The sequence below is a fragment of the Eschscholzia californica genome, unplaced genomic scaffold (genome assembly GCF_041429995.1).
Source record: "Eschscholzia californica isolate CP2 unplaced genomic scaffold, dmEscCali1.0.p SCAF_5, whole genome shotgun sequence".
Classification (NCBI taxonomy): domain Eukaryota; kingdom Viridiplantae; phylum Streptophyta; class Magnoliopsida; order Ranunculales; family Papaveraceae; genus Eschscholzia; species Eschscholzia californica.
Genome location: NW_028238472.1, coordinates 41223100 through 41247226, shown reverse-complemented (window position 1 = coordinate 41247226; position 24127 = coordinate 41223100). Strand labels below are relative to the sequence as shown.

The 24127-nt window shown below is 36.0% G+C and overlaps 1 protein-coding gene across 1 annotated transcript; it reads right to left on the bottom strand.

Moving 5' to 3' along the window:
- Positions 1–235: 235 nt before the first annotated feature.
- On the bottom strand, positions 236–23820 carry LOC147539266 (myosin-15-like). Its single transcript, XM_086642385.1, has 39 exons — positions 23514–23820; positions 23232–23363; positions 22959–23102; positions 16325–16470; positions 16084–16240; positions 15773–15831; positions 14236–14392; positions 13821–13970; positions 13574–13710; positions 13108–13254; positions 12913–13014; positions 12338–12395; positions 12152–12253; positions 11890–11927; positions 11674–11800; positions 11192–11365; positions 10677–10808; positions 10108–10217; positions 9655–9715; positions 9302–9479; positions 8954–9159; positions 8605–8724; positions 7901–7999; positions 5337–5558; positions 4672–4811; positions 4334–4442; positions 4043–4093; positions 3877–3966; positions 3482–3652; positions 3205–3357; positions 2179–2352; positions 1938–2075; positions 1760–1830; positions 1584–1683; positions 1434–1490; positions 1286–1342; positions 1118–1198; positions 937–1019; positions 236–832 (listed from the first exon to the last, which is right to left on the bottom strand). Exons 1-39 carry the CDS (start codon positions 23517–23519, stop codon positions 709–711), a joined length of 4563 nt encoding a protein of 1520 aa, XP_086498511.1. The 5' UTR covers positions 23520–23820; the 3' UTR covers positions 236–708.
- Between the last annotated feature and the right edge of the window lie 307 nt (positions 23821–24127).

Sequence of the window (24127 nt, the reverse complement as noted above, 5' to 3'; positions counted from 1 at the left end):
TTGATCTCTGAATCATTTCTATAGAACTGGCGGAAGTGAAAAAAATGTCTTGAAGAGTCATTCTACCCATTAACCTAGCATTCTCTTGCCCTGTATAGTAGGGCGATTTTATAAATGGGTCGGGCCAAAAGTTTGTCATACTTTGGTATGTACCCCTATCTCTGGGGCGCTTTTCAACGTAATCTAATAATCATTAACATTACATGGTCCATTGAGATCAATTGACTTCCAAAACTGATCAAACAACAAATGCCTGTCATGAGATTAATATTCATATTTTGGGGGTAAATTCTTTACAGTAATAACATGTTTCAGTAATAAAGGGAAAGGGTTTTAGTGAAAGAAATAAGCAATGAGAGTTGATCTCAAGTGAAAGCCATTAATAAAACAAGGGCATTCAATAATAAGATCACAGACAGAATCCTACTTAACTGCAACTTCAAATCTACAGTCTAACCCCTAGTCCGAACAACAAAAGAGACTGTTAGATTATGTTGCCTACTCCTAAATGTATTGCAGAATAGCTTCTGACATTGTCCTCTATTCGTTTACCACCGGCAATTTCTACTATACCTACCTTAAAGTTCTGAGGGGAACTCTGTACTTGACCTTGAATCCAATTTGTACAATCTTCAATCACCAAGCGGCTGTGATTTCCAACTATTTGGGGATTCTAGAGAGAGATGGTTCTGAATTCAAGCGGCCCATTCACTCTGGAGGTGGGAGTTGTAACCGGGCACAAGCATATCCATTAAGAGATTCAGGTAGTTCAACATCTGACGGATCTACCGCAGGTATTGCTTTCGATATATCTTCGGTAGAGAAAGGAACACTGCAATTGAAAAATATATATGAATTAACAAGAAGTTTGAATCATATATTATGTATATAAACTTTGAACGACCACAAGGTTGGATAATTTTATAAAAGTCATACTTCAGATCGTCATCCAACAAGAATGAATTAGAGATCATGTTCTGGGTCTCCTTGTTGACAATATCCCGCATTTCTGTAACAACCTGTTGAATTTCGGATCATTATCAATGACTAGATACAAAAACAAGTGAGACAAATTCGAACAAAATGTTCCGAAAGAAAACTATTTGAGATAACTTGCCTCAGTTGATACACTAAGTGTACCATACTTGTCATCCCAGTACATTGTACATATTCTGTAAATTTGTTTTACAGTCAATGCCTGCCCAAGAAAAAAAAAGTTGAATTCAGAAGAGGTCTAAAGATCAAAATCAACAAATAAAAATCCAAAGGGTCTAAAGATTCATACCGGACATAGATCTAGCTTGATGTTTTCTAGAGATTTTTTACTCTTTTGATGTATCACCTTAAAAATGAACACAACCACCAAAGTAGATGAGAAGATATACTGAAAGCTCTAACTCATAAGTATCAAACAAAATGCCATTGTTCTTTACCAGAAATCCGACAGCTTGTCTGATAATATTTAACTCGTGCCAAGATGTTCCTGCAAACTGGAGTTCATTGAAATGTTCAGGTACCGGAACTTGGAAACTGGAACTGGATGGTAGTTATTATCAACTAAAGAAAGGAAAATCATTGTATACCTCTTCTGTTATGTTCACTAGCCATCGTTCCAATTCAGCTAGACCAGATTTTACGTATTCCCCATTTGAAAAGCAGCAGCATTCACGGCGCAGCAAAAGACTGAAGGAATAAAAACCAAATTTAATACCCAAATAATGAACATAATCAGCAGCTTCAAGTGATAATAGTGACTGACCTATTAAATAGTGATACATTGATGAACGAGAAAACCTGGGTAATGAGCTTCCGGATAAAAAATGAAGGAACCTGAATTAAAATTTTTATTGTCAGATGAGTGATATATCAAATTGCAATATTTAAAAAAATTTGCAGCACATTACGAAGAAAAAAGGAAAAGATAATTTAGAACTCACATGATTTCCACGTAAACGACTCATAAGTGAATCCAAGAATTTGATAATACTTTCCCAGTGATTATTGAGTGACTGCTGGGAAGCACCATCTGGTGATCTAGATGACTTGTTAGTGGTTGCCCGGACAGCTTTCGGTGCCTTTTGAACGATACATATTGAAGTCAGACAAAACCCAAAAAATCTAAAGATTGTATCTGAAGATATATAAAGTATAAAACCTAGTTATGAGAATCATATTCACCTGAATGCATAGATTGAGAAGTGGTGCTATTTCTTTTTTCAAATTATCTCGAATGTGACCAAAAATTTTCTCCACGGCAGCAGTTAATTGCTGCTTAAACAGTAAAGCTGGATATCGAGCGTCTATAGACATATTCTCATCCAGTACAGCATGTCTGAAAGGAGATCTTAGACCCTGATGAAACAATTTTCATTATTCAATTAGTAATAAATCATGACGTGAAATTGTGGTAAAAATTGTGAAACTGAAAGAGGGACAAAAGTTAGATTGAAGTTAAAATATGTAATTATCACGAGCGCTCATCAGGTCGGTCACCAACTAATTTTGGTGAAACCAAATGAACCGACCAAAATCGACCTGCCAACTATAACAGATAGGATCAAGCCGTGAACCAACTCAGTTTGTTCCAGCTAAGCTTGATCTTGTTTAGCTCCACTCCACCGAGTTACTGACTGAAACTTTTTTTTAGAAACAAAATGTGTACTTAAATGTATAATATATATATATATATATATCATCTTTATTGAGATAAATAAAGAGAGTCGCCCCGAACTAAAGTAAAATTGGGTTTAGAATCCACAACTTATAAACTAGCAAATATGCTATTTGAGTAGTAACATTACATTGTATCCATCGGTGGTTAGTATGCACATTGCAATTAAAGCAGGAATAATCCTCTTCATCCTAGATTATTCTATCCTTTGGCACCCAAACACGAGACTGATTTTTTTCTTCTGGTCCTAGAGTTCAAGGAGAAAGAACATTAATCCTGTCTCGAGCACTGAACTCCATAAGTCCTTATCATAAGGGTGTTTTTCTCTTTGTTTTGACATTCTTTTGACCATCCATAAAAGCTCTTGGTTGCAATACCTACTTTAAATTTTCTTACTCTTAAATCGCTCTTTACTTCAGCATCGTTTTAAAATTTTATTTCAATTCCCCCGTGTTCTACACCACAACTAAAATATAGATCCAGAAAAAGAACAAACTAGCGAATGAATTGGGTCATTTCCATGGTGTACTTACTTGGCTTATCCTCCCAGCTAATCCAGAATGCACTGCAGATCTTTGAGAAGGCTTTGAGATAAAGCCATTAGAGCGCAAGTTCCTTTGAAGTAAACACAGAAGAGTTGAGGCATTTGATAACCAATAAGGCCACGTATGGTTGTCATTCCCTACCTGAAGCGTTTATAAGGAAACCCATTAAAGAAACACGCAGGAGAATAACTTTGAAAAAAAATACAATGAAATTAAAAAAAGGAAGAAGAAGAATGACAGAAAGATATGAAATTAGTGAGAACACCTTAGTAACATTATTTATGCCTTCAATTATCTGATCAAAAATCACAGTTCTCTCTGCCTCAAATGTCCGCCATCTAACCAGAGAATTATATATGACGCAAGCAGCTACTGGTTTACCATCTTTAAACCCTAAATCTTCATTAATGCATCTCATGAGGAATTCATGGTTTTCCTGCATAACAATTGATACTTTAAGTTCAGGTGGAAAAATGAACTAAAGAAAATGACAGATTCGGTTTATTTAGTACACATCGCCTTATCTGTTAACAAGATCGATAGATTTTTGAAACTTACAAGATTGATTTATTTAACAATCACTGACGTAATGAAGGGAACTAGTTAGAATGAATTTGAAAATTAAGAACTAAATTTTTCGTATAATCAAACATAAGAAACCTGATGCTTCTCGGTAGTCCTCCTTGATCTACGTGTATCTGATGAGCTCAGAGGCAATGGTACAATAATTTTTGTAGGTGTTGGTGAGTCCTACATATGAGAATAAAATTAGTAATTTTGTAGTGGCATAATCGTTAATAAAGAATCTGGCATTCAGAAGTCTCACATATGAAGGCTTCTCATCATCATTTTGAAGCAACGGCACACCAGGGTACTTCTGATTCACCAAAACACCAATTGTTTACTCATTAGATAAGAAGCATCGAAATTGCGAAAGAAAAAGATGGAACAACTAATAGACAGTGAGAGATAAGAAAGAAAGCAATCACTTTTAAGACATAGAGGAAAAACAGAAATTGATATTAGATTTTCATTACAATGTAAATAATATAACACACCACCACGAACTTGTATTAGGTAAAAACCGAATTAAAGATTGATAGGCTTTCCGTATTACCCCAGGAAATGACTTGGCACGTCCAGGATAGCTGCTCTTAGGTGTGGTTAACGCCTTTTGTCTTAGAACATGATTCTCATCTTCTAAACTTAAGAGTTTCTCTTCCAGGCTGCTTTTAGGAGCATAAAATGCAAGAAGTTAAAGAGCAAAAAGGAAAAGCAAGATAAGCAATATCACACAAAATCATTTAAAGGAAATTGCACATGTTACCAACTAAAACTTGCAGGCTGAAAAAAAACTTGCAGGCCATGAAAAGATCATGTAAAATTCAAATTATTGTTCAGCTATTGGGCTCATGGATAACGTAAAGTCTCCACATAAAATTAATGAAACAACACCTTTGAAATTTCTGTTGGAGCTGTGAATGCTTTTCTTCCACGTCATGCAACTTCTCCATTACATCCTTGCAGTCATTTCGAGTCTTAACAAGCTCAAGCTCCATTGCAGAGTTCTCCTTCTTCAAGGATTCCAGAGAACCCTACAAAGATACCAATAAGCAAGTCAGGAACATTGGAGAACTCTGCCTAGTTTATAGGAATAAGATACTATAGTATTATCTTTTATGCGTAAAAAGAATCAACTATATTGTTATTTATGGTCCTAAAACAATTCCACGTAAGGACGTGGAAGATGTGCATATGAAATCTCATATTTTACTCACTAAAGTGACTGCGAGTTTCTGAGAACAGTATTCAAGTGTCAAGGAGTAACCAACATGACAAAAAAATGCCAAGTAATAACCATGTTACATAGGTTTTGATGCTTGAAATATTAGCAGCTGAAGCGTCTGATACTCATAGCACCGAATCCAGTCTAACAATAACGCAAAATTCGTCAAAAGTGCTTCTCATTAATTAGATAAGCATATGAGATTGCAGATTGTAGTTTCTAGACCAGTATATGTTGAAATAGTAACATCAAGAGACCCGAGAAAGTAACCTAATACCTACTTATATTCATTTTCTAGTTAAGATCAAACAAAATAAACACACGAGACTCACACCTTTAAAATTAAATTCTCCTTGCTCAACTCTCCCATTCCAGAAAGCCTGCTCTCCAGTTCTGATTTCTCTTTTGATGACAATTCTAACTGGGATTTAAGCAAGGCATTGTTGTTGCATTCATTAAATATAGCTGATTCGGCTGCATCCAACTTTGAGTTCAATGACTCCACGACATTCTGAAGCTTTGTAATTTTTGCTGCCTTGGCCCATTCATTAGTAACCTGCAATTAAAAATGTTCTGATAACTGGTCGCGAGATGTGGATATAAAGTACACACCAAAATAACAACCACATGATACTGAGGGTGAAAGAATCTTGTTAGTAGTAGCTGTGGAAACAAGATAAAATTGAGCAAAATTGGGAGCTTGTCCAAATATCCAGCTAGGGATACTCACGGATATAAGGACTGAAGACATATATAACCACTTAATAGAACTAGCAAAGGGATTGCGATTAAACGTGTCGGAATTGACAATTTTATTCCTCAGTTGAAACTCGAAGGTTAAGTTAACTAAAAACAAAGAGCACCAATCTCTAAACTAACAATAACTTAAGTAATAAGTATCTCTTGGCCTGTAAATTAACAATAACTACAAGCATAAGTATCCCTAAACATATGGAATCTAGTACCAATAGGTACAGTATGGAACATGTGGAAGGATAGAAATAATAAAATCTTCAAGGATATGAACTTAACAAGCAATATAGATATAGAAGATGTGAAAGGAATTATATTCCTATGGTAGGAACTTACAAGATTATAAATCTTTATCCTGTAGTGGTATAGTGATTAATTGGGAGGCATGAATAATGTAACATGACGTACATACTTGAGTTTCCATGCAACACAACAAATGTTAGAATGGGTAGCAACATTACGAGGTTTTAAACCTAGTAAATTTGAGTTTCCATGCAACACAACAAATGTTAGAATGGTATGTGAATTGATAGATGATGAACATCGGTGGAGAGAGAACTTAATCCGATCCTTGTTTGATGATATTTCGGCAAGAGAGATACTCAAAATCCAATTAGGAAGACCTCACATGCAGGATGAAATTATATGGATCCATTCAGAGAAAGGGAAATTTACATCGAAATCACTATACCGGTCTTTAGAAAACACTCGTCCGTCAGAATCGGCTACTAATGAGGATCTTGAATCTGTCAAGTGGAGCAGATTTTGGAAGAAATTGCATCTACTGCCGAGGGTTCACTACTTTATTTGGCGATTGCTTCAAAATGCACTCCCCACGAAGGTTAAGGCACTGCGATTTACTCAAGGTGTTTCAAAGTTATGCCCATTATGTGAAGAAGAGGAAGAAGACACAGAACATCTATTTAGAAAGTGTCAATTTACAAAACAGGTATGGTTCAAATCCTCTCTTGGTATGCGTTTTGATAACGACACTTCGATCAAGAAAATTTTAGCAGACTGGGTACAGAATCACATTGATGTAGAGGGTACGAAGCTAGGAATATATATTATGTGGTTTATCTGGAAAGCAAGGAATAAGAAGGTTTTCGAAAACAAGGCTCGGAGTATTGATCAGATTATTCTTGAAGCGAAATCACTGTATGACGCTTTTGAGAAACAAGAAATTATCTGAGACGGTGCAGACATTAATCTACAAATCTCCTGGAAACCTCCGAATGGTGAGACAATGAAAATAAATGTAGATGGGTCATATAAAAATGGATCGGGATCAATTGCTGCAGTCTAAAGAAATTATATGGGAGTATATCAGGCCGCGGACTCAAGAACTATTGATTCGAATGGACCTCTTGAAGTTGAGGCAGAAGCAATTCTCCTTGGGGTTCGATTGGCGGTTACTACTTGTACAGATAGTTTGATTATTGAGAGTGATTCAATCACAGTGATACAAGCTTGTACATCAGATTTAGACCAAGTACCGTGGAAGATCAGAAATGTGATATCACATGTACAAGAAGAAGCAACAAATATTCAGAATATCAGATTCCAACATTGTCCAAGACAAGCCAATCAAGTGGCTCATAGTCTTGCAGATTTTGCTTTCGATAATAGATTAAATAAGAGGTGGATAGGGAATTTCCCTGATCCTAGTAATGTAACTGATTTTGAGTTAGTTAAACTCAATCTTGTAACCTCTGAAATTAATTAATAAATTATGCAAAAGCCTATTCATCAAAAAAAAAAGACGTACATACTTCTTTTTCTTCAATATATTAATCCAAAGTTTCAAAAAGTAAAAAATACGTATCCCTAGACATGGAGTTGAAGTGAATTAGGTCAGGCTACAAGTCTACAACTGTACCACTAGAGGAACGGCATGTTAATGGATTATAATTTTTTCTTTTCCAACAAGACCAACTGAACTTCTTAAGTTCCTCACACTTATGAAAACTGTAAGGAAAACCTCTCAGCTAAAATGCACCAACTGCTTGAAAGGCAACGAGGTGTATGGACGTAGATACTACGAGGAACACAACAGCAACTAATATATTAACTATAGACATCAGCAAATATACCATTCTTCCATAATTGGGCATTGATAAAATCATAGCAAAAGAGAAATCATACCCGCAGCCTTTTCTCTAGTTCCAACCGCCATGTGAGATCTTCCAACTGTGTCTCAAGTTTGTTCTTAGCCAAGCGTAATGCACCAGATTCATTTGCTTCCTATGAAAATAAGTAGATTAAATGGAAAATAAGTAGATTAAATGAATCATGGTAGGCCCAAAACTAATTAAAAAGAAAAGGGGAGCAGAAATAAGTTATAAAGGATACATATATATTAACTTCCTTAAAAAGTAAATGACATTCCATGTTCACACACAATGTAGAGATCATACTTGATTACTTTTCGCTTCTACGAACTTCTTAACAGTTTCCAAACTTAAATGAGAGAATACTTTAGTATACAGATCTGTGCTGATTACACAAACTAAAGCTAATAGTGGTGATATATTGATACATTTAATTGCATTCACATGCAGAATTTCACCAAGTCCCTAATGTTTATAACAAGTAACTGAGTAAGTCCCTCAGTGTTATCACAACTTCCTCAAAACACTATGAGACATCAATACAGAATCAGGGACAGGTCTTTTTTTTTTGTTAAAAGAATCAGGGACAGGTCTTAATACGCAAAAACATCAAGCTCTCAAAAACATCCATTAAGAACTATGATTTATTTTACCACCTTACTATCATAACTGAAATATTAGTTGGGAGATAAACACCACACATCAGATTACAGAAATATGTAGGAATAGCATGGGAACCTGCTTAAGCCTTCGAAGCTCTCTTTTTGCAAGTTTACGCCTCCAAAGACATTGTATGGCTATGACAGATCTTCGGTTATGATTGAAGGCTGTGCGTGCCTTGTACATCCTCCAGCAGGCCTATGTGATTTCAACATATAACACAAGTTACACAACCAGCAAAAGCTAGTGGTTTAGTAACACCAAGTAGCAACACAGAAGAAATCATGAAGAGCAGGAAGCCAGTAAAAAAGAACTCCCTCGATGAACCTCTAGATAGCAAGGGAGAGTGAGTTCAAGAAGTGGACAGGGAGTAATAACATAATTTATCGAACTATGTTTCAACACATAATTAAATATGTGAATTTACCTGAATCTGCGTAGCAGCTCTATGTTCCTTTATATGCAGAAACCTTTTCCGAGTTGATAAAGCCCTAATACTGGTTTGTACTAGGACAACAGATGAATATAAGAGCACATATGCGCGACGAAGTAACCATCTGCGCACATTTTTTTGAATTAAAAGAGCTGCTGCTGCTTCTCGTTTTGCTGCAAAAATTTTCCGAGCAAGGCAACCTGGGGAACATGAAGACAGTAGTATACTATTGAAAGTTCTAAAACAGTCAGGCTGATAAAAGGTGAAAGTTCGCACTACCAATACAAAAAGAAAATCAATTGAAAGGACTGGGCAATTTCGACAAGTTTGAAGAATAGACACCTCTGCAAAATGACTGAAGATTAATGGCAGCTGCCCTTATGGAGGCAAAGTTTCTGCATGCAATAAATGTCCGAAATTGGCCCTGGATGAGCTTAGCCGCACGATCCAGAACCTCCGCTCGTAGAGAATCTAAAACAGCAATCTGCCCAGCTCTTAGGAAAGCTTTTCTCTTGCCCAACTGTGAAGAAAATAAGTCCATCATATGAAGACTTCAGACAAATACAAACTACACTTACTGGCACAGAAACCGTGACTTGAAGCAAAATAGCTCTTGAAACAGACCCTTGTATTAAAGATTATGCATGACATCTACTGGCATTTCAGACTAACTGAACAAGCCGAAGGTGCAATACCTGGAAATTTTCAAGTTTTAACTTCAGAAGAATCTTCTCAGTCAAAGCCTTTTCATCATAACTACAAGACAGAGCAAAGGGAATCGCGTTAAGAATACAAGTAGAACTTCACATTAAATTCACCCTATTAAGCATAACCATATCCAATTTCCATGAGAATGCAAACAACTACATGCAAAGACGACTTCGGGAACTGCTATTTTTATTTACTGCAATAACTGGACCCAAAAGAGGAGACGTTGACAGCTAATAATTTGATCGTCAGAGCAAGTAAATTATCATAAATGGCAACATACTTTAATTTTTAAAATGTTCTAGATGTAATGGATTATGGAAGGATCAATTATCAGCTCAACATGACAACCAAGGGTTTCTATACCATACAGAAGAATATAAAATCGACAAGCAGTATACATATAAAAGAAACTAAAACCGGAGTTATTGAACAACCACCTTTCACTCATAATTTCCGGGGCTAAAAGAGCAAAGCGGTCAACAAACTCAGAATATGACCTCCGGGTGGGATAACCTGCAAGACTTATCCGAACAGCTTCTAGCACACCCTGCCAAACAAGCAATTTTGCTTACAATTTAGAATAGAGTATGTACTTTATCACCTTAGGGGGTAGTTTTTATGAAGATAAGCATTTAGATTATTCGCCGACGAGCAAATTTCACTTTCATTTCATTTTAAAGTTTCTCCATGATCATATTCTCAATACTCTCAGAAACATCCAAATAAAACTCTTGTACTTCGGATGCAACTGAAGAAAAATTTGCAAATTAACCAATACCAGTTACCAAAGTAAGAAGGCATGCAAAGAGATGCGGGTCCAAATGAAAGATGCAAGGAAAAGGTCCACTCTGTAAAATAACTGAAGTGCTACTGCTTCTAAATTATTTACTATGGAAACTACTGTTATCCTTGGAAGTTGAGTGAACCAAATAAAGTAGCTCCAAAAGCAAACTAATGCCTCACCACTAATTTCCAAAAAAAAAACATAAAAGTTGACGACACTAACCCCACACCGTAACTGATGCAAGACACTCTGGTTCTCAAAAATTTGAGGTCGATTCAGAGAGTTTGGCTTCACACAACGAATGTAGTGAGGCTCTGTTGCGTTGAGGGTTTCCATAAGCGCTTGAAGTTGTTGCTGCAATAAAAAGAAAACCCTTGTCATGTATTACAAAAGCAAAAAGATATTCTACTAGTCGCAAACATTAAGAATGAAAAAGAAGCAGTACACTGTTTATATACATATACTGACATGCATACTATAATTAGCAGGTGCCATTACCCTGTTCTCATCGACTTTCCCACTCTTTCCACTTACAGAAAGAAGGAAAGTTTTGAAGCACATTAATACGCATTAAAGTCTCATCCTCTACAGTTTTCCAATTCCATTTGGATGATATACGCAGTTAATACAATTTTAACCTGACAATGTTGTCTCTTGCCTTACCTACTGAAGGTCAATTTCTTAAGACAGTCGGAACAGAAAATATGAGATCCATATGAAAGATGAAAGATGTATACCTTAAATCTAGAGGACACAGAGGAAAATTTGTATGATGATCTTGTGGACTCCTCTGATGATGGAGCAAAAAGGCTAGCAATAAAGGAGCATTTAGATGACGATAGAAGATTGCAGTGCTCCACAACAACGTAGTCCCTATTTTTATCCAGGAAGGAATCGGTTTGGTATGTAACCTACAAACAAGTGTAAAATGATAAATTGAAGAATTTAACCAGAAAACTACTATCAAAACCCATTAAATCTGAAGCCACGAAATTTTGCGGAATATTTATACACATAACTAAGATCTACGCGTCTAGAGGAAAAAAATATTACAATAACCTCTACACTCAACCCCTCGTCATGAACTCCACAATATTTGGTAAGATACTATGCTAACAATAACAACCACTTGTTTCAAAAGGTTGAACTTCTAAGAAGCATGTAACAAATAACAATTGAAACATTGCTTGCAGCAACTATATTGAGATATATCACATACCCTCCCGGCATAATGCGAGATTGTAAATTCTGTTTCTGAGAACTTTGTCCTTCCTAACCTAGGATGTGACTTTAAGTTCTGAAATAGCTTGGTCGAGAATGTTGCATGTGTTGACTTTGGAAACATGCTGCAATACAAAATTAAATCAAGTATCAAATTCAATTCAAAAGATGGTTACGAAATATTTTGAATGAAATATAATTGACTTCTCATTACCAAGCTTCATCCAAGAGAGCAATGATCCCAATTGGTTTCTGTAAATGCATTTGCAATTAGGATGAGTGAACAGTGGAACAAGAAAATATGGATAAATTGGAACGCATCAAAAGAGGAAGAATGTACTAGATATAGATGAAGTTAATACTTTTCAACTACATCTTCGTGCAATTATATACTTGTCAAGATTATAAGCCACACAAACTTAAAAAGAACACTAAATAATTGTGTTAACAATATAAGATACAGGAACCAGGAAAACCTTTTCGATAAGGTCCAACACGTCTTGGTTGTCAATGAACTCAATGTAACTCCAATTAATTTCTTCCTTGCTGTACTCTTCCTGCTCCATCTTAAATACATGCTGAAATGAACATGTAGGGAAAACCAGGTGAGATCATTTAACCAAAAAGAGCATAAACTCATCTAAGGGAACTTATTAACCCACCTCGTTGAAATGTTGCTGAAGTTTCTCGTTTGCGAAATTGATGCAGAACTGCTCAAAACTGAGGCAGGTAAGAGACAGGCAATTTATTAAATAGATATTTCCATATTAAAAGTTAAAAATACCTAAGCCACTAACCAACTTAAGAATCGATATAGTTTAAAACAGAAAAGAGATGAGATGACATCAATGGTCAATAAGGCCCCAGAAAGCTGGGAACATACCAAAGCCAAGACATTCAAACAAAGAACAACATTTATAGTTTTTACTATCACTTAACCAGTAATGAGGAAGAAAATACAATTCCAAGGCAAGGAGAACGGGACTATTAAATATATATGGAACTAGCAATTTCTTAGGAAACTAGTGTACATTCAAAATAAAAGAACGGAAGATTATATTCCACGTCCTATCACGTAAACAGTAATGAGGAAATAAATACAATTCCAAGGCAAGGAGATAAGGATTATTAAACATATAGGGAACTAGCAATTTCTTAGGAAACTAATGTACATTCAAATAAAAGAATGGAAGATAAGTGAAACCCATTATATTCCATGTCAGATGCTGTTACATACCTATTATTCTTAAAGCACTCAAAACCATATATGTCCAGAACTCCAATCTGCAACTTGGAATCCACATCCTGCCCAACAGACCTATTAATCTTTTCAACGAGCCTGAAATAAAAATTTAATAAACATTTTAAAAATAAAACCAGGTTATCAAACAAAAAAAAAAGTATCTTCAATAAGCATAGACAATAAGCGCACCAGTCAAATAGTTGAGAATATACTGTCTTCGCTAATGTATCGCGACTGGCAACAGCAGCATTAGAGTCGAGAGCTTTGACAATGTTTCCCTCGCGAGTCTGAATAGAACGTGTGCAGAGCGATGACAGCAAAAGGTCTGTGTCGCACCTGAGTAAGATAAAACAAGCAATCTAGACCAATCCATCAATGATTACTAGCCACTAGCATTCCACTTTTTTCTAATATCAATTGAAGTCAGACCACCGACTTGGCCTTTACAAATCTAATGGGCATATTTCCATTCCTATCATCCGAAACTCTTCTAGGAAGTGCTGAACTTGGGAAAAAAATTCTAACTTATAAATTGAAATAAGAAAATTATTTAGAAGTGACGGGGAAGCGGGTTTGTCCATGTAATGTGCTGGTCCCAGATCCAGACCAACTGACAAACCTACATGTCACCTAAAAATCAGGTCAAGCCACTTACATAAACAAACTAGCAGCCATCTGAAGATGAAAGCTAGATTTCTGATCCTTCACAGTTGAGGAGTCATGCTCTTTTCCAGGACAAAATTCAATGTTACCAAGATGTAGAATAGCTGCCAAGGTACGGAAAATGGCCTCCTGAAAGTAAGTAGAAAAATACGATCAATGCAAACACAGTTTCCTACAAAATACATCAAGGACATAAGAGTGTAAGACATAAGATCAACAGAAGTTCAAAATTTATGAACCTGCTCATCAACACTGATGCCAACAATATCCATAGCTCTCTTTGTCTTCATGTATTCCTGTGCGCTACTCACTCCTTCTAATTCATAGGTCTTACTTTGATTCAAGTAGTGAAAGTAGCTCGGGTCACTCAACTTGTACTTCTCCGCATCCTAAAAATGTGATATTTAGACAAAGCAACTAAAAGCTTCCCGGACTCTAAAACTGGCAGTCTTGCCTTCAAGCACATCACAATGACATGCCAATATACACTATACTACCAAATAAGCAACATATGATGATATGAAGAAAATGGTAATCCCTTGAAGAAAGTTAAACAACAATTTCTTTATATGATTTAAGCGACTATCTCTTGTAAGTTTAGAACTAGCACATGGACATACTGATTTGGTATAAAACTTGAATTTCTGCACATACCTGACCAGAGGCACATAATTGATAAAAACAGTGGTAATTCCTTTCAGGATCAGTTATTTGCACTACACGAGATCTTTCAAGAAGGTATGTTCTGATTGCAGCCCCGGATATCCTACCATTCGCATCAAACTGGATCTCCACAAATTTCCCAAACCGACTGCAGAAAGCAAAATATATCATGGGTACTTGAATATGGATGTCCTTGATAACTGTGATTTTCTTCATGATGTGAGTAGACAAATTTGGAATTTGCAGAAGGATGAACAGAAAAATAATATCAGTAAAGAAAGAAATCAATTGTTCTATGACACAAAACTCTAGGAGGTTGCACGAATCAGTTATAATAACCCATTTCAAGGGGAAGATTGTAACTTTACCTCGAAAAACATCCAAGATTGAATAACCTTACACATATATTTCCAACCGGAAGAAGCTGTGCAATCTGTATATGCTTTCACGTATTTACTTAACGTTTTGGACACTCAGATACTCTCAGTGAACACTAGATATCCTAGTGTAATATTAACAGTCATTTAGAGGGTAAAACGTGTGAGTTTTCACTTTTCTGTGTATATACTTGCACAAAATCGTGTTAAGCCGTAAAGTACCACTTTAAGATCTTAAGTTTAACTATCACACATTCTTATAAGGTGACAGTTGTTCATCCAAAATTGAAAAACTAGGAAGTAAGCAAAGGAATTAACAACTAAGAAGAAAAAAACCTTTATCCACGTAGAGCCAAAGAATAAAATTCACTCTGGCTAATATTAACCATAGCTTTCACACCAAGTCCAGACTCCAGAAAATCTAAGACTGGCCATGCATCGTCAAACATATGGAAGCAAGGTACACCTACTATTGGCTTCAAATTGAAATATGTAGCTCGGTTCCTGTGATGTGTATATTTCTTTTCCCTGGCATAGACCTTCACATGTGATCATGGAGTGATGACCAAAGGGCTGATTGTTGGGCGTGTAAACTTTTCAATTTTATATAGTTCTCAAATCAACCAAAAAATATCCATGCCGATCCATGTTATGACGTAAATTGAGTTCTTCTCCCTTTTTCATGTCACGTCTATTACATGTTACATGATATAACAAGCCAATCTAAATAAATACGTACAGAACACATAAATATGGAGGCTACGCCAAGATACACATATCCTATTCCGTGTGTGTTCAAATAGATACATATTTATTACATTCCATGTATATCAAACTCCTGAAGACAACTTTCAGCAAAATATGTAAATCAGTAAAAGATAGGGATAAAATAAAGAAACCAGCTACTAACTCTTTCTGTAAGTATATTACCAATGGAGAAACAGAAAAAAAACATCTGTATGAACTTTCGCCATGGTTTCTTACACCTCTGCAGTCTACCTCGACAAGATATATCACATACTTGATAGGAAAATTAAATACTTAGTTTTAATTTTATCTAATATAGGAAATAACAAAAGATGCTATTAATGTATGTACATATTCAACCTCCAAACTGAAAGTAATCAATAACCGGCAGTAAGAAACGTTACCTTGAGTTGTCATTCCTACTTGTCCTTGCATTTCCAAATGCTTCCAAAAGTGGATTCGACTGGAACCCCACCAAAAGCAGAAAGTGCAAGGGTCATTATTTAATAAACACTAATCCTATACATTGAAAGGGAGAATATGTAACAAAAACCAAAACAAGAAGATAAGGATAGTGCATAAACTTTAACCGGAGTGATAAATGAATCCAATATAAATACTTCAGTACTTAACAAGAAAAAACTCCTTGACAATAATAAATAATTTCACACAGATATAAACGTAAAGAACACCAATGAAAATAGTGAAGTCATACTTCAAGAACTTGCTGCTCAACTGATCGATCATCATCAGCAGCACGGCCACCTACATAAGTTAGGTATTGCATTATCAGCTTTGTTGTCTCTGTTTTCCCAGCCCCACTTTCTCCGCTTACTAAAATAGATTGGCTATGACACCCATTCATCATTGCTCTGATTCCAAAAAAGAAAGAACTCAGATAGACCAAATAGCATTGACAACAAGTTAACTCCTATACGAACTTTTAAACACCACACCTGTATGAGGCATCCGCTACAGCAAAAACATGAGGGCTTAGCTCGCCAAAAGGAGCTCCATTGTATTGCTCCATCATGTGCACATTATATAAATGAGGAAGCTTTTTAAACGGATTAACAGCAATCAAGATGCTTCCTGTGTAAGTCTGTTCGACACATATTGAAAAAACACAAAAAAAAAAGATAGCATATCAGATGTTTGTAATACCAAATAGCTGTGAGACTATTTTTCTATATTAAGCGTCTGATCAACTACTGCAAAAAAAATAAATAGTGATAATGTTGTAGCTGGAATAAATTGTTAGTCAAGAAGATCACACATGCAGTTTGTGCAGACATAACTTAAACCATGAAACTCACTTACTGACTCTGATTGCCAGATACCTTCCTCAGCCAATCAATTGGTGGGCCTTCTTGACCAACGTCATGTTAGGAAAAATAACCTAATTAACTTGTTCAGGAATATGAAGATAAACAATGTGAAAGTAAAAGTAGAGACACCAAGATTATTTAACGTGGCAAAAAACCCCTCCAAACTAGAAGGTAAAAAACCACGGGACCTAGTCCAGAAATCTTCCACTATAATGATAATAATGGATTACACAACTCTTCACCAAACCTATGGTGGATAAACTGAACAAAGAAACAAAGAAATAAAATCTCTTACTCCTTAGGATTTGAACAAATCCTAGATTCCTAAAGGTTGAAGAAGATAACCACAAACTAAATTGCTTCACAAGATTAATAATCTTCTTTTCTTCAAACCAATATTCTGCTCTTTCAATCTCTCTTGAAAGAACCACTTCAGAAATCTCTCTTTCTCTGACTTCTCTTTGTTCTGGAAGTTGTTGTGTATAATCTCTTCCCTTTCACTCCCTTTTATAATGATAAATAAGGAGGTTTACCAATAGAAATAGGAATTCCTTTTTAGGTTTGAAAAAATAGAAACTAGTTTCTATTTTTTCCCCAAACAAGGAATAAGGGAAATCCTATTCCAATTAGGAGTCCTTTTATTATAAGGAGGGACCCCAACAAACTCCCCCTCCCGACTTATGAAGAGGGACCTACCATCCCCAAACCTGCAACACTGCTACATAGCTCATGTTTGCCTTTGGGTAATGGTTTTGTCATCATATCTGAACCATTGTCGTCAGTATGGATTTTCTCGATCTTCAACACCTTGTCTTCAAGAACATCTTGGATCCACTGGTATCTCACATTTATATGCTTGGACTTGGAATGGAAACTAGAATTCTTACTGAGGTGGATGGCACTTTGACTGTCGCAATGAATAACATAATTATCTTGTTTCATACCAAGTTCTTCTAACAGTCTCTTCATCCATAACATCTCTTTGCAACATTCTGTAATGGCAATATATTCTGCCTCTGTAGTAGATAAAGCTACACACTTTTGTAATTTAGATTGCCATGACACTGCTCCCCCTGAAAGTGTAAATAAGTAGCCTGATGTGGACCTTTTAGAGTCTACATCTCCTGCCATGTCTGCATCTGTGTAACCGACTAATATTGGCTTATCATTACCAAAACATATACGAGCTTTAGATGTACCTCTAAGATACTTCAGAATCCACTTCACTGCTAACCAATGCTCTTTGCCTGGATTAGCAAGAAACCTGCTTACTACTCCAACTGCAAATGCAATGTCCGGTCTTGTACACACCATTGCATACATCAAGCTTCCTACAGCTGAAGCATAAGGAATTTTCTCCATTTCTTCTTTCTCACTTCTAGTTGATGGACACTGATCACGAGTCAACTTGAAGTGACTGGCTAATGGACAACTCACTGGTTTTGTCTTGTCCATATTGAACCTTTCTAGAACCTTCTCGATGTATCTTTCTTGTGATAGCCAAAGTTTTCCAGCTTTTCTATCACGAGAGATATGCATGCCAAGAATTTGTTTTGCTGGACCCAAGTCTTTCATATCGAAATACTTGTTTAGTTCCTTCTTTAACCTGCTAATTTTATTAGCATCCTGACCAACAATCAACATATCATCAACATAAAGCAGAAGTATAATCAAATCTCCATCAGGAAATTTATGAACGAAAACACAATGATCTGAAGCCGTCTTGTGATACCCTTGATCCTTCATGAATGATTCAAACTTTTTGTACCACTGTCTTGGTGCTTGTTTCAGCCCATATAAACTCTTCTCTAACTTACAAACCAAGTGTTCCTTACCTTTAACTTCAAACCCTGTTGGTTGTTCCATATACACATCTTCCTCCAAGTCACCATGAAGGAAAGCGGTCTTGACATCTAGTTGTTCAATTTCTAGGTTCATACTTGCAGCCAATCCCAATACTAACCGTATAGAGGACATCTTCACCACCGGAGAAAAAATCTCATCAAAATCAATACCCTTCTTCTGCCCAAATCCTTTCACCACTAGGCGTGCCTTATACCGTGGTTGTGAATTTCTTTCTTCGGTCTTGATTTTGAAAACCCACTTATTTTTAAGAATTTTCTTATTCTTAGGTTTTTCAACCAACTTAAAAGTGTTGTTCTTATGCAATGATTCAATCTCATCTTGCATAGCTTTCAACCACTCCTTCTTGTGTTCATCATCTATGGCTTCTTCATAACACTGTGGTTCTCCACTATCTGTAACCATCACATACTCGTGTGGAGGATACTTGGTAGATGGTGCTCTATCTCTAGTCGATCTTCTCAATTCAGCTGGTGGTTCATGTTGAACTTCCATTCCTTGCTCAACATCATCACCCATAGGAACATCTTCATGAGCTTCATCTTCATGATTTTGTTCTTCACCTGCATTATCATGCATAACCTTAGAAGAGATATGTGGATCTAGATCAATAAGATCATTACTATGATTCTCATGCTTCTCAACTTTCCCGAAGTCCTCAATAGTTTGATTTTCAAGAAAGACCACATCTCTACTTCTAATAATCTTCTTATCGACTGGATCCCATAACCTGTATCCGAATTTCTCATCTGCATATCCTAAAAAAATACATTGTTTGGCTTTATCATCAAGCTTTGCTCTTTGATCTCTAGGTATATGCACAAAAGCCCTGCAACCAAACACCCTTAAGTGTTCATAACTGACTTCTTTCCCAGCCCACACTCTCTCAGCTACATCTCCATCTAATGGTGCTGAAGGTGATAAATTGATCAGATAACATGCAGTACGCATTGCCTCACCCCAGAAGCTTTTAGGCAGCTTAGCTTCTGAGAGCATACATCTGATCCTCTCCACAATAGTGCGATTCATGCGTTCTGCTACACCATTTTGTTGTGGAGTTTTGGGAACTGTCTGTTCATGTCGAATACCATGGGTTTTGCAATACTCTTCAAACGACCCGATGTATTCTCCTCCATTGTCAGTGCGAATGCACTTCAATGATTTTCCTGTCTCCCGTTCTACCATGTTGTGGAAATTCTTGAAAACTGCAAGTACCTGATCTTTGGTCTTTATGGCATATGCCCAAACTTTCCTGGAAGCATCATCTATAAAAGTAACAAAATACAAAGCACCACCAAGTGTTTTGACCTTTAAAGGTCCACAAACGTCAGAATAAACAAGCTCCAAAACACTGGATTTTCTTTCAGATGCATTCCTTTGAAAAGAAACTCTATGTTGCTTTCCTACTAAACAATGAGAACAAGTGTTTAAATTTATACCTTTTACATTCGGTAAGTCTTGTCGTTTAGCAAGGATTTGAAGTCCTTTCTCGCTCATGTGCCCGAGTCTTCTATGCCAAAGATCAGTGGAAGAATCTTTTTCAACTGCATTCAATTCTCCTTTACACAGTTTTACTTGAGTCCTGTATAAAGTACAACACTTCTTCCCTCTTGCTATCACCATTGACCCTTTTGTGAGCTTCCACTTTCCATCACCAAAGTGACTGTGGTACCCTTCATCATCTAATACTCCGGTAGAGATTAGGTTATATCGAAGATCTGGTATATGTCTCACGTTCTTAAGAATCAATGTACTCCCTGTGCTCGTCTCGATTTTCACTTCTCCAATTCCTACGATTTTTGAGAAACCTAAGTTTCCCATCCTGACTTTGCCAAGGTCACCAGTTCTGTAAGAGTTAAAGAAATCCTTACATGGAATAGCATGATACGAAGCACCTGAGTCAACCAACCATGTTGTTTCTGGTTCTGACTCAGCCATACTTAAGCAAGTGTCTCCACAACCTGAGAGTAAGATAATGTCATCACCTGAGGCAACTGCTGCAACATTATCTTGTTTTTCATCATCCTTTTTATTTTCCTTCTTTGGTTTCCTGCAATCACTCTTGTAATGACCCATTTTTCCACAACCAAAACATCTAACTTCTTTCTTTGGTTTTGATCTCCCCCTTGACTTATCACGGTTATGAGGTTTTCTACTTTTACCTCTCCCCCGTCTTTCTGTAACAAGTGCCTCTGAATGAGACTCATCTGACGATGATTTCCTTCTAGTTTCTTCATTCAACAAACTACCTGTTACGTGATTCATACGCATTATGCCATCAGGAGCAGAATTGTTAAGAGACACCACCAATGTCTCCCAACTATCTGGTAAAGAATTTAGAAGAAGTAAGGCCTGCAACTCATCATCCAAAACTAACTTCATTGCAGAAAGCTGGTTTACTAGACTTTTCATCTCATTCAAGTGTTGAGCAATTGAGGTTCCTTCTTTATATTGTAATTTTCCTAGCTTTCTGAACAAGTAAGCCTTTTTGGCAGCTGTCTTCTGATCATACAATTCTTCTAATTTCCTCCATAGACTATAAGCGGAAGTCTCCGTCGATACATGATGAAAAACACTGGGTTCTACCCATTGTCGAATAAATCCAACAACCTTACGATCTAGTACCTTCCAGTCTTCTTCATCTATCTTCATCGGTTTTGTACCGTGATTTTCAATGGGTGCAGCTAGGTCTTTGCAGTATAACAAATCTTCCATTTTTGCTTTCCACATCAAGTAGTTTTCTCCATCTAAACTAATCATGCGATTAGTATTCACTTCCATATTTCTGAACAATAAATCCAACCTTAGCTCTGGTACCACTTGTTAGGAAAAATAACCTAATTAACTTGTTCAGGAATATGAAGATAAACGATGTGAAAGTAAAAGTAGAGACACCAAGATTATTTAACGTGGCAAAAAACCCCTCCAAACTAGAAGGTAAAAAACCACGGGACCTAGTCCAGAAATCTTCCACTATAATGATAATAATGGATTACACAACTCTTCACCAAACCTATGGTGGATAAACTGAACAAAGAAACAAAGAAATAAAATCTCTTACTCCTTAGGATTTGAACAAATCCTAGATTCCTAAAGGTTGAAGAAGATAACCACAAACTAAATTGCTTCACAAGATTAATAATCTTCTTTTCTTCAAACCAATATTCTGCTCTTTCAATCTCTCTTGAAAGAACCACTTCAGAAATCTCTCTTTCTCTGACTTCTCTTTGTTCTGGAAGTTGTTGTGTATAATCTCTTCCCTTTCACTCCCTTTTATAATGATAAATAAGGAGGTTTACCAATAGAAATAGGAATTCCTTTTTAGGTTTGAAAAAATAGAAACTAGTTTCTATTTTTTCCCCAAACAAGGAATAAGGGAAATCCTATTCCAATTAGGAGTCCTTTTATTATAAGGAGGGACCCCAACACGTCATACTGATTACGGCTCCAAAAGAGTCAAACTCTAATTAATCATGTAAGTAAACAGAATAGTAAATCTTTCACATGATATCCCTACTCTCTTAAATAAAAGGTTTCCTGAAAACGTAGCTATTTTTCTTGGGTTATATTTGGTTGTACTAAGGCTTTGCACTGTCTGGAATCCCACTGCCTACCTGAGGGTATTATAATCACATGACTAACGCCTACTTAGATATATGCATAGCATAACTTTCAACTACTATAAAACGAGAGTCTCCCTTGATAAGCTATAATGAGGTAACAATTCACAAGAGATCTTTAAGGTCAAATTACAGCAATTATAAAAGTGAAACAACTCGCATGAATAATCTAATATTTCTTAAACTGACGCGACGAAATAAGTGACTCGTCAACCACGTAAGCCTCAATATTGCCTCATCCAACGTATTACCACATCTTTTAAATTGTCACAGCCAGTTCAATAATGAAACACAAACTAAGAAACAAAAAAGTTACGCTTCTGTTCACTTAATCAAACTGGAAGAAACACGACATTGCCATCAAACAGAATTTACATAAATGTGATCCAAACTTTCTGATTTCTAGTTGGGTATTTATTAAAGTTAAACAATTTGCATAAACAAACTAAATATTTATCACAATGACACAAAGTAAAGTCGTAGATGAACTAGGTCTACTACGAAACAACCCACACTTTTGCCTCAACCAATTCAAACTATACTTTTAAGTTATCCCCTAACTTCAACAATTAAGCAGACATTCAAATACAAACTATAAAAGCAACTATATTTGCAGGAAAAGAAACTAATGTTTCTTAATAATATCAGTATGTCAGAAAGATAGTGATCAATAATGAAATACGACTTAATTTTGCCTCTACTGATTCAATTTCTCACAATCAGTTCACCAATTTTGCACAAATTAGAAACAAATAAGATTAATAATTCAGTTCACTTACATAAATATCGTTCAGTGCATATCTTCTACCAAGATTGTAAAGAACTCCAGGCTCATTTAAATAGGTTAACTTTGTCATATCATCAACTCCTCCATGATCGGCATCCGGATCCCTCGGAAACAACTTATCCGCAGATACCAAAACCTAAACCAAATGTAAAGTTAGAGAGAGAGAGAGAAAGAGAGATGAGGTATTTATAAACTTGCACTTTCAATTCCAAAACAAAATTGAAAAATTATGAATCAAAATCAACATCAAATGAAAGAGATTAACCTTCTTTCTCGAATTAGTAATAACGACTTGAACTTGTTTTCCATTAACCTCAAAAACTTCAGCAGGTACCCAAGCAAGATCCTTATCTTCAATCCAAACATTATACCCCTTTCGAAAATTCATTTTCAGTTCCTACAAAATGAAATAAACAAATAAAACCCTAAACCTCTGAAAAATGATAATAAATCCAAGTTCTCGATAAAACAGTAGAAGATGAAGAAGAAAACGATTTGAAACCCTAGAAAAAAGATAAAGATGAGAAGGTAGAAGAAGTTAAGTTACAGTCATCTTTAAGTCATTCAACTTCCCGCCTAACAATCAGTCAACAAGAAGTTCTTCAAAATAGAAGAAATCTTCTGTTAATTTTAGATCTTCAATTCGTAAATCTAACAGAAGGTCAATCAGAATTTGACGATTTTCAAATTTTTTTCTTCAGAGTTTCTCTCTCTAAAAAAAATACTGTATGAGAAGTTTTGTTTGCGGAAAGAGGTTTTCTAGTGAGAGAAAGAGAGAAAGCATTTGCGTGCTTCGACCCGCGGCAAACTACAATCCAACGCCAACACTCGTTCGAACTTCGAATCCACTAGACAAATTATAAGATTGCCCTGGATTTATGTAATAATAACAGAAGTACCCTTACGTTTGAAATTGAAGGGTATTTTGGTCATATAAGATAATAAATTTCTGAGGTCCTTGATTCAAGGCAGATGATATAGTACGAGTTTTCTTGGTTCAAGTGAAGTTTGATTTTGAATTTTCGTTTTTAATGCTATGATAATGGAATTGAAAGCTCTAAAGGCGCCCAACATAACTTATGTAGGTCTCATTTTTTTTTATCAGAACCATACTTTCATAAGTTCATTCATCAGTGAGAATCACAAAGTACATGGTAGAAT

Excerpts from the sequence above, each read along its gene's own strand:
- LOC147539266 (XM_086642385.1), bottom strand. Across the intron at positions 16,471-22,958 it reads ATGCACTGAACGATATTTAT|ACTTACACAGGAAGCATCTT; the intron begins GTAAGTGAACTG and ends TGTGTCGAACAG. Across the intron at positions 2,076-2,178 it reads TTCTCAATCTATGCATTCAG|GCACCGAAAGCTGTCCGGGC; the intron begins GTGAATATGATT and ends ATCGTTCAAAAG.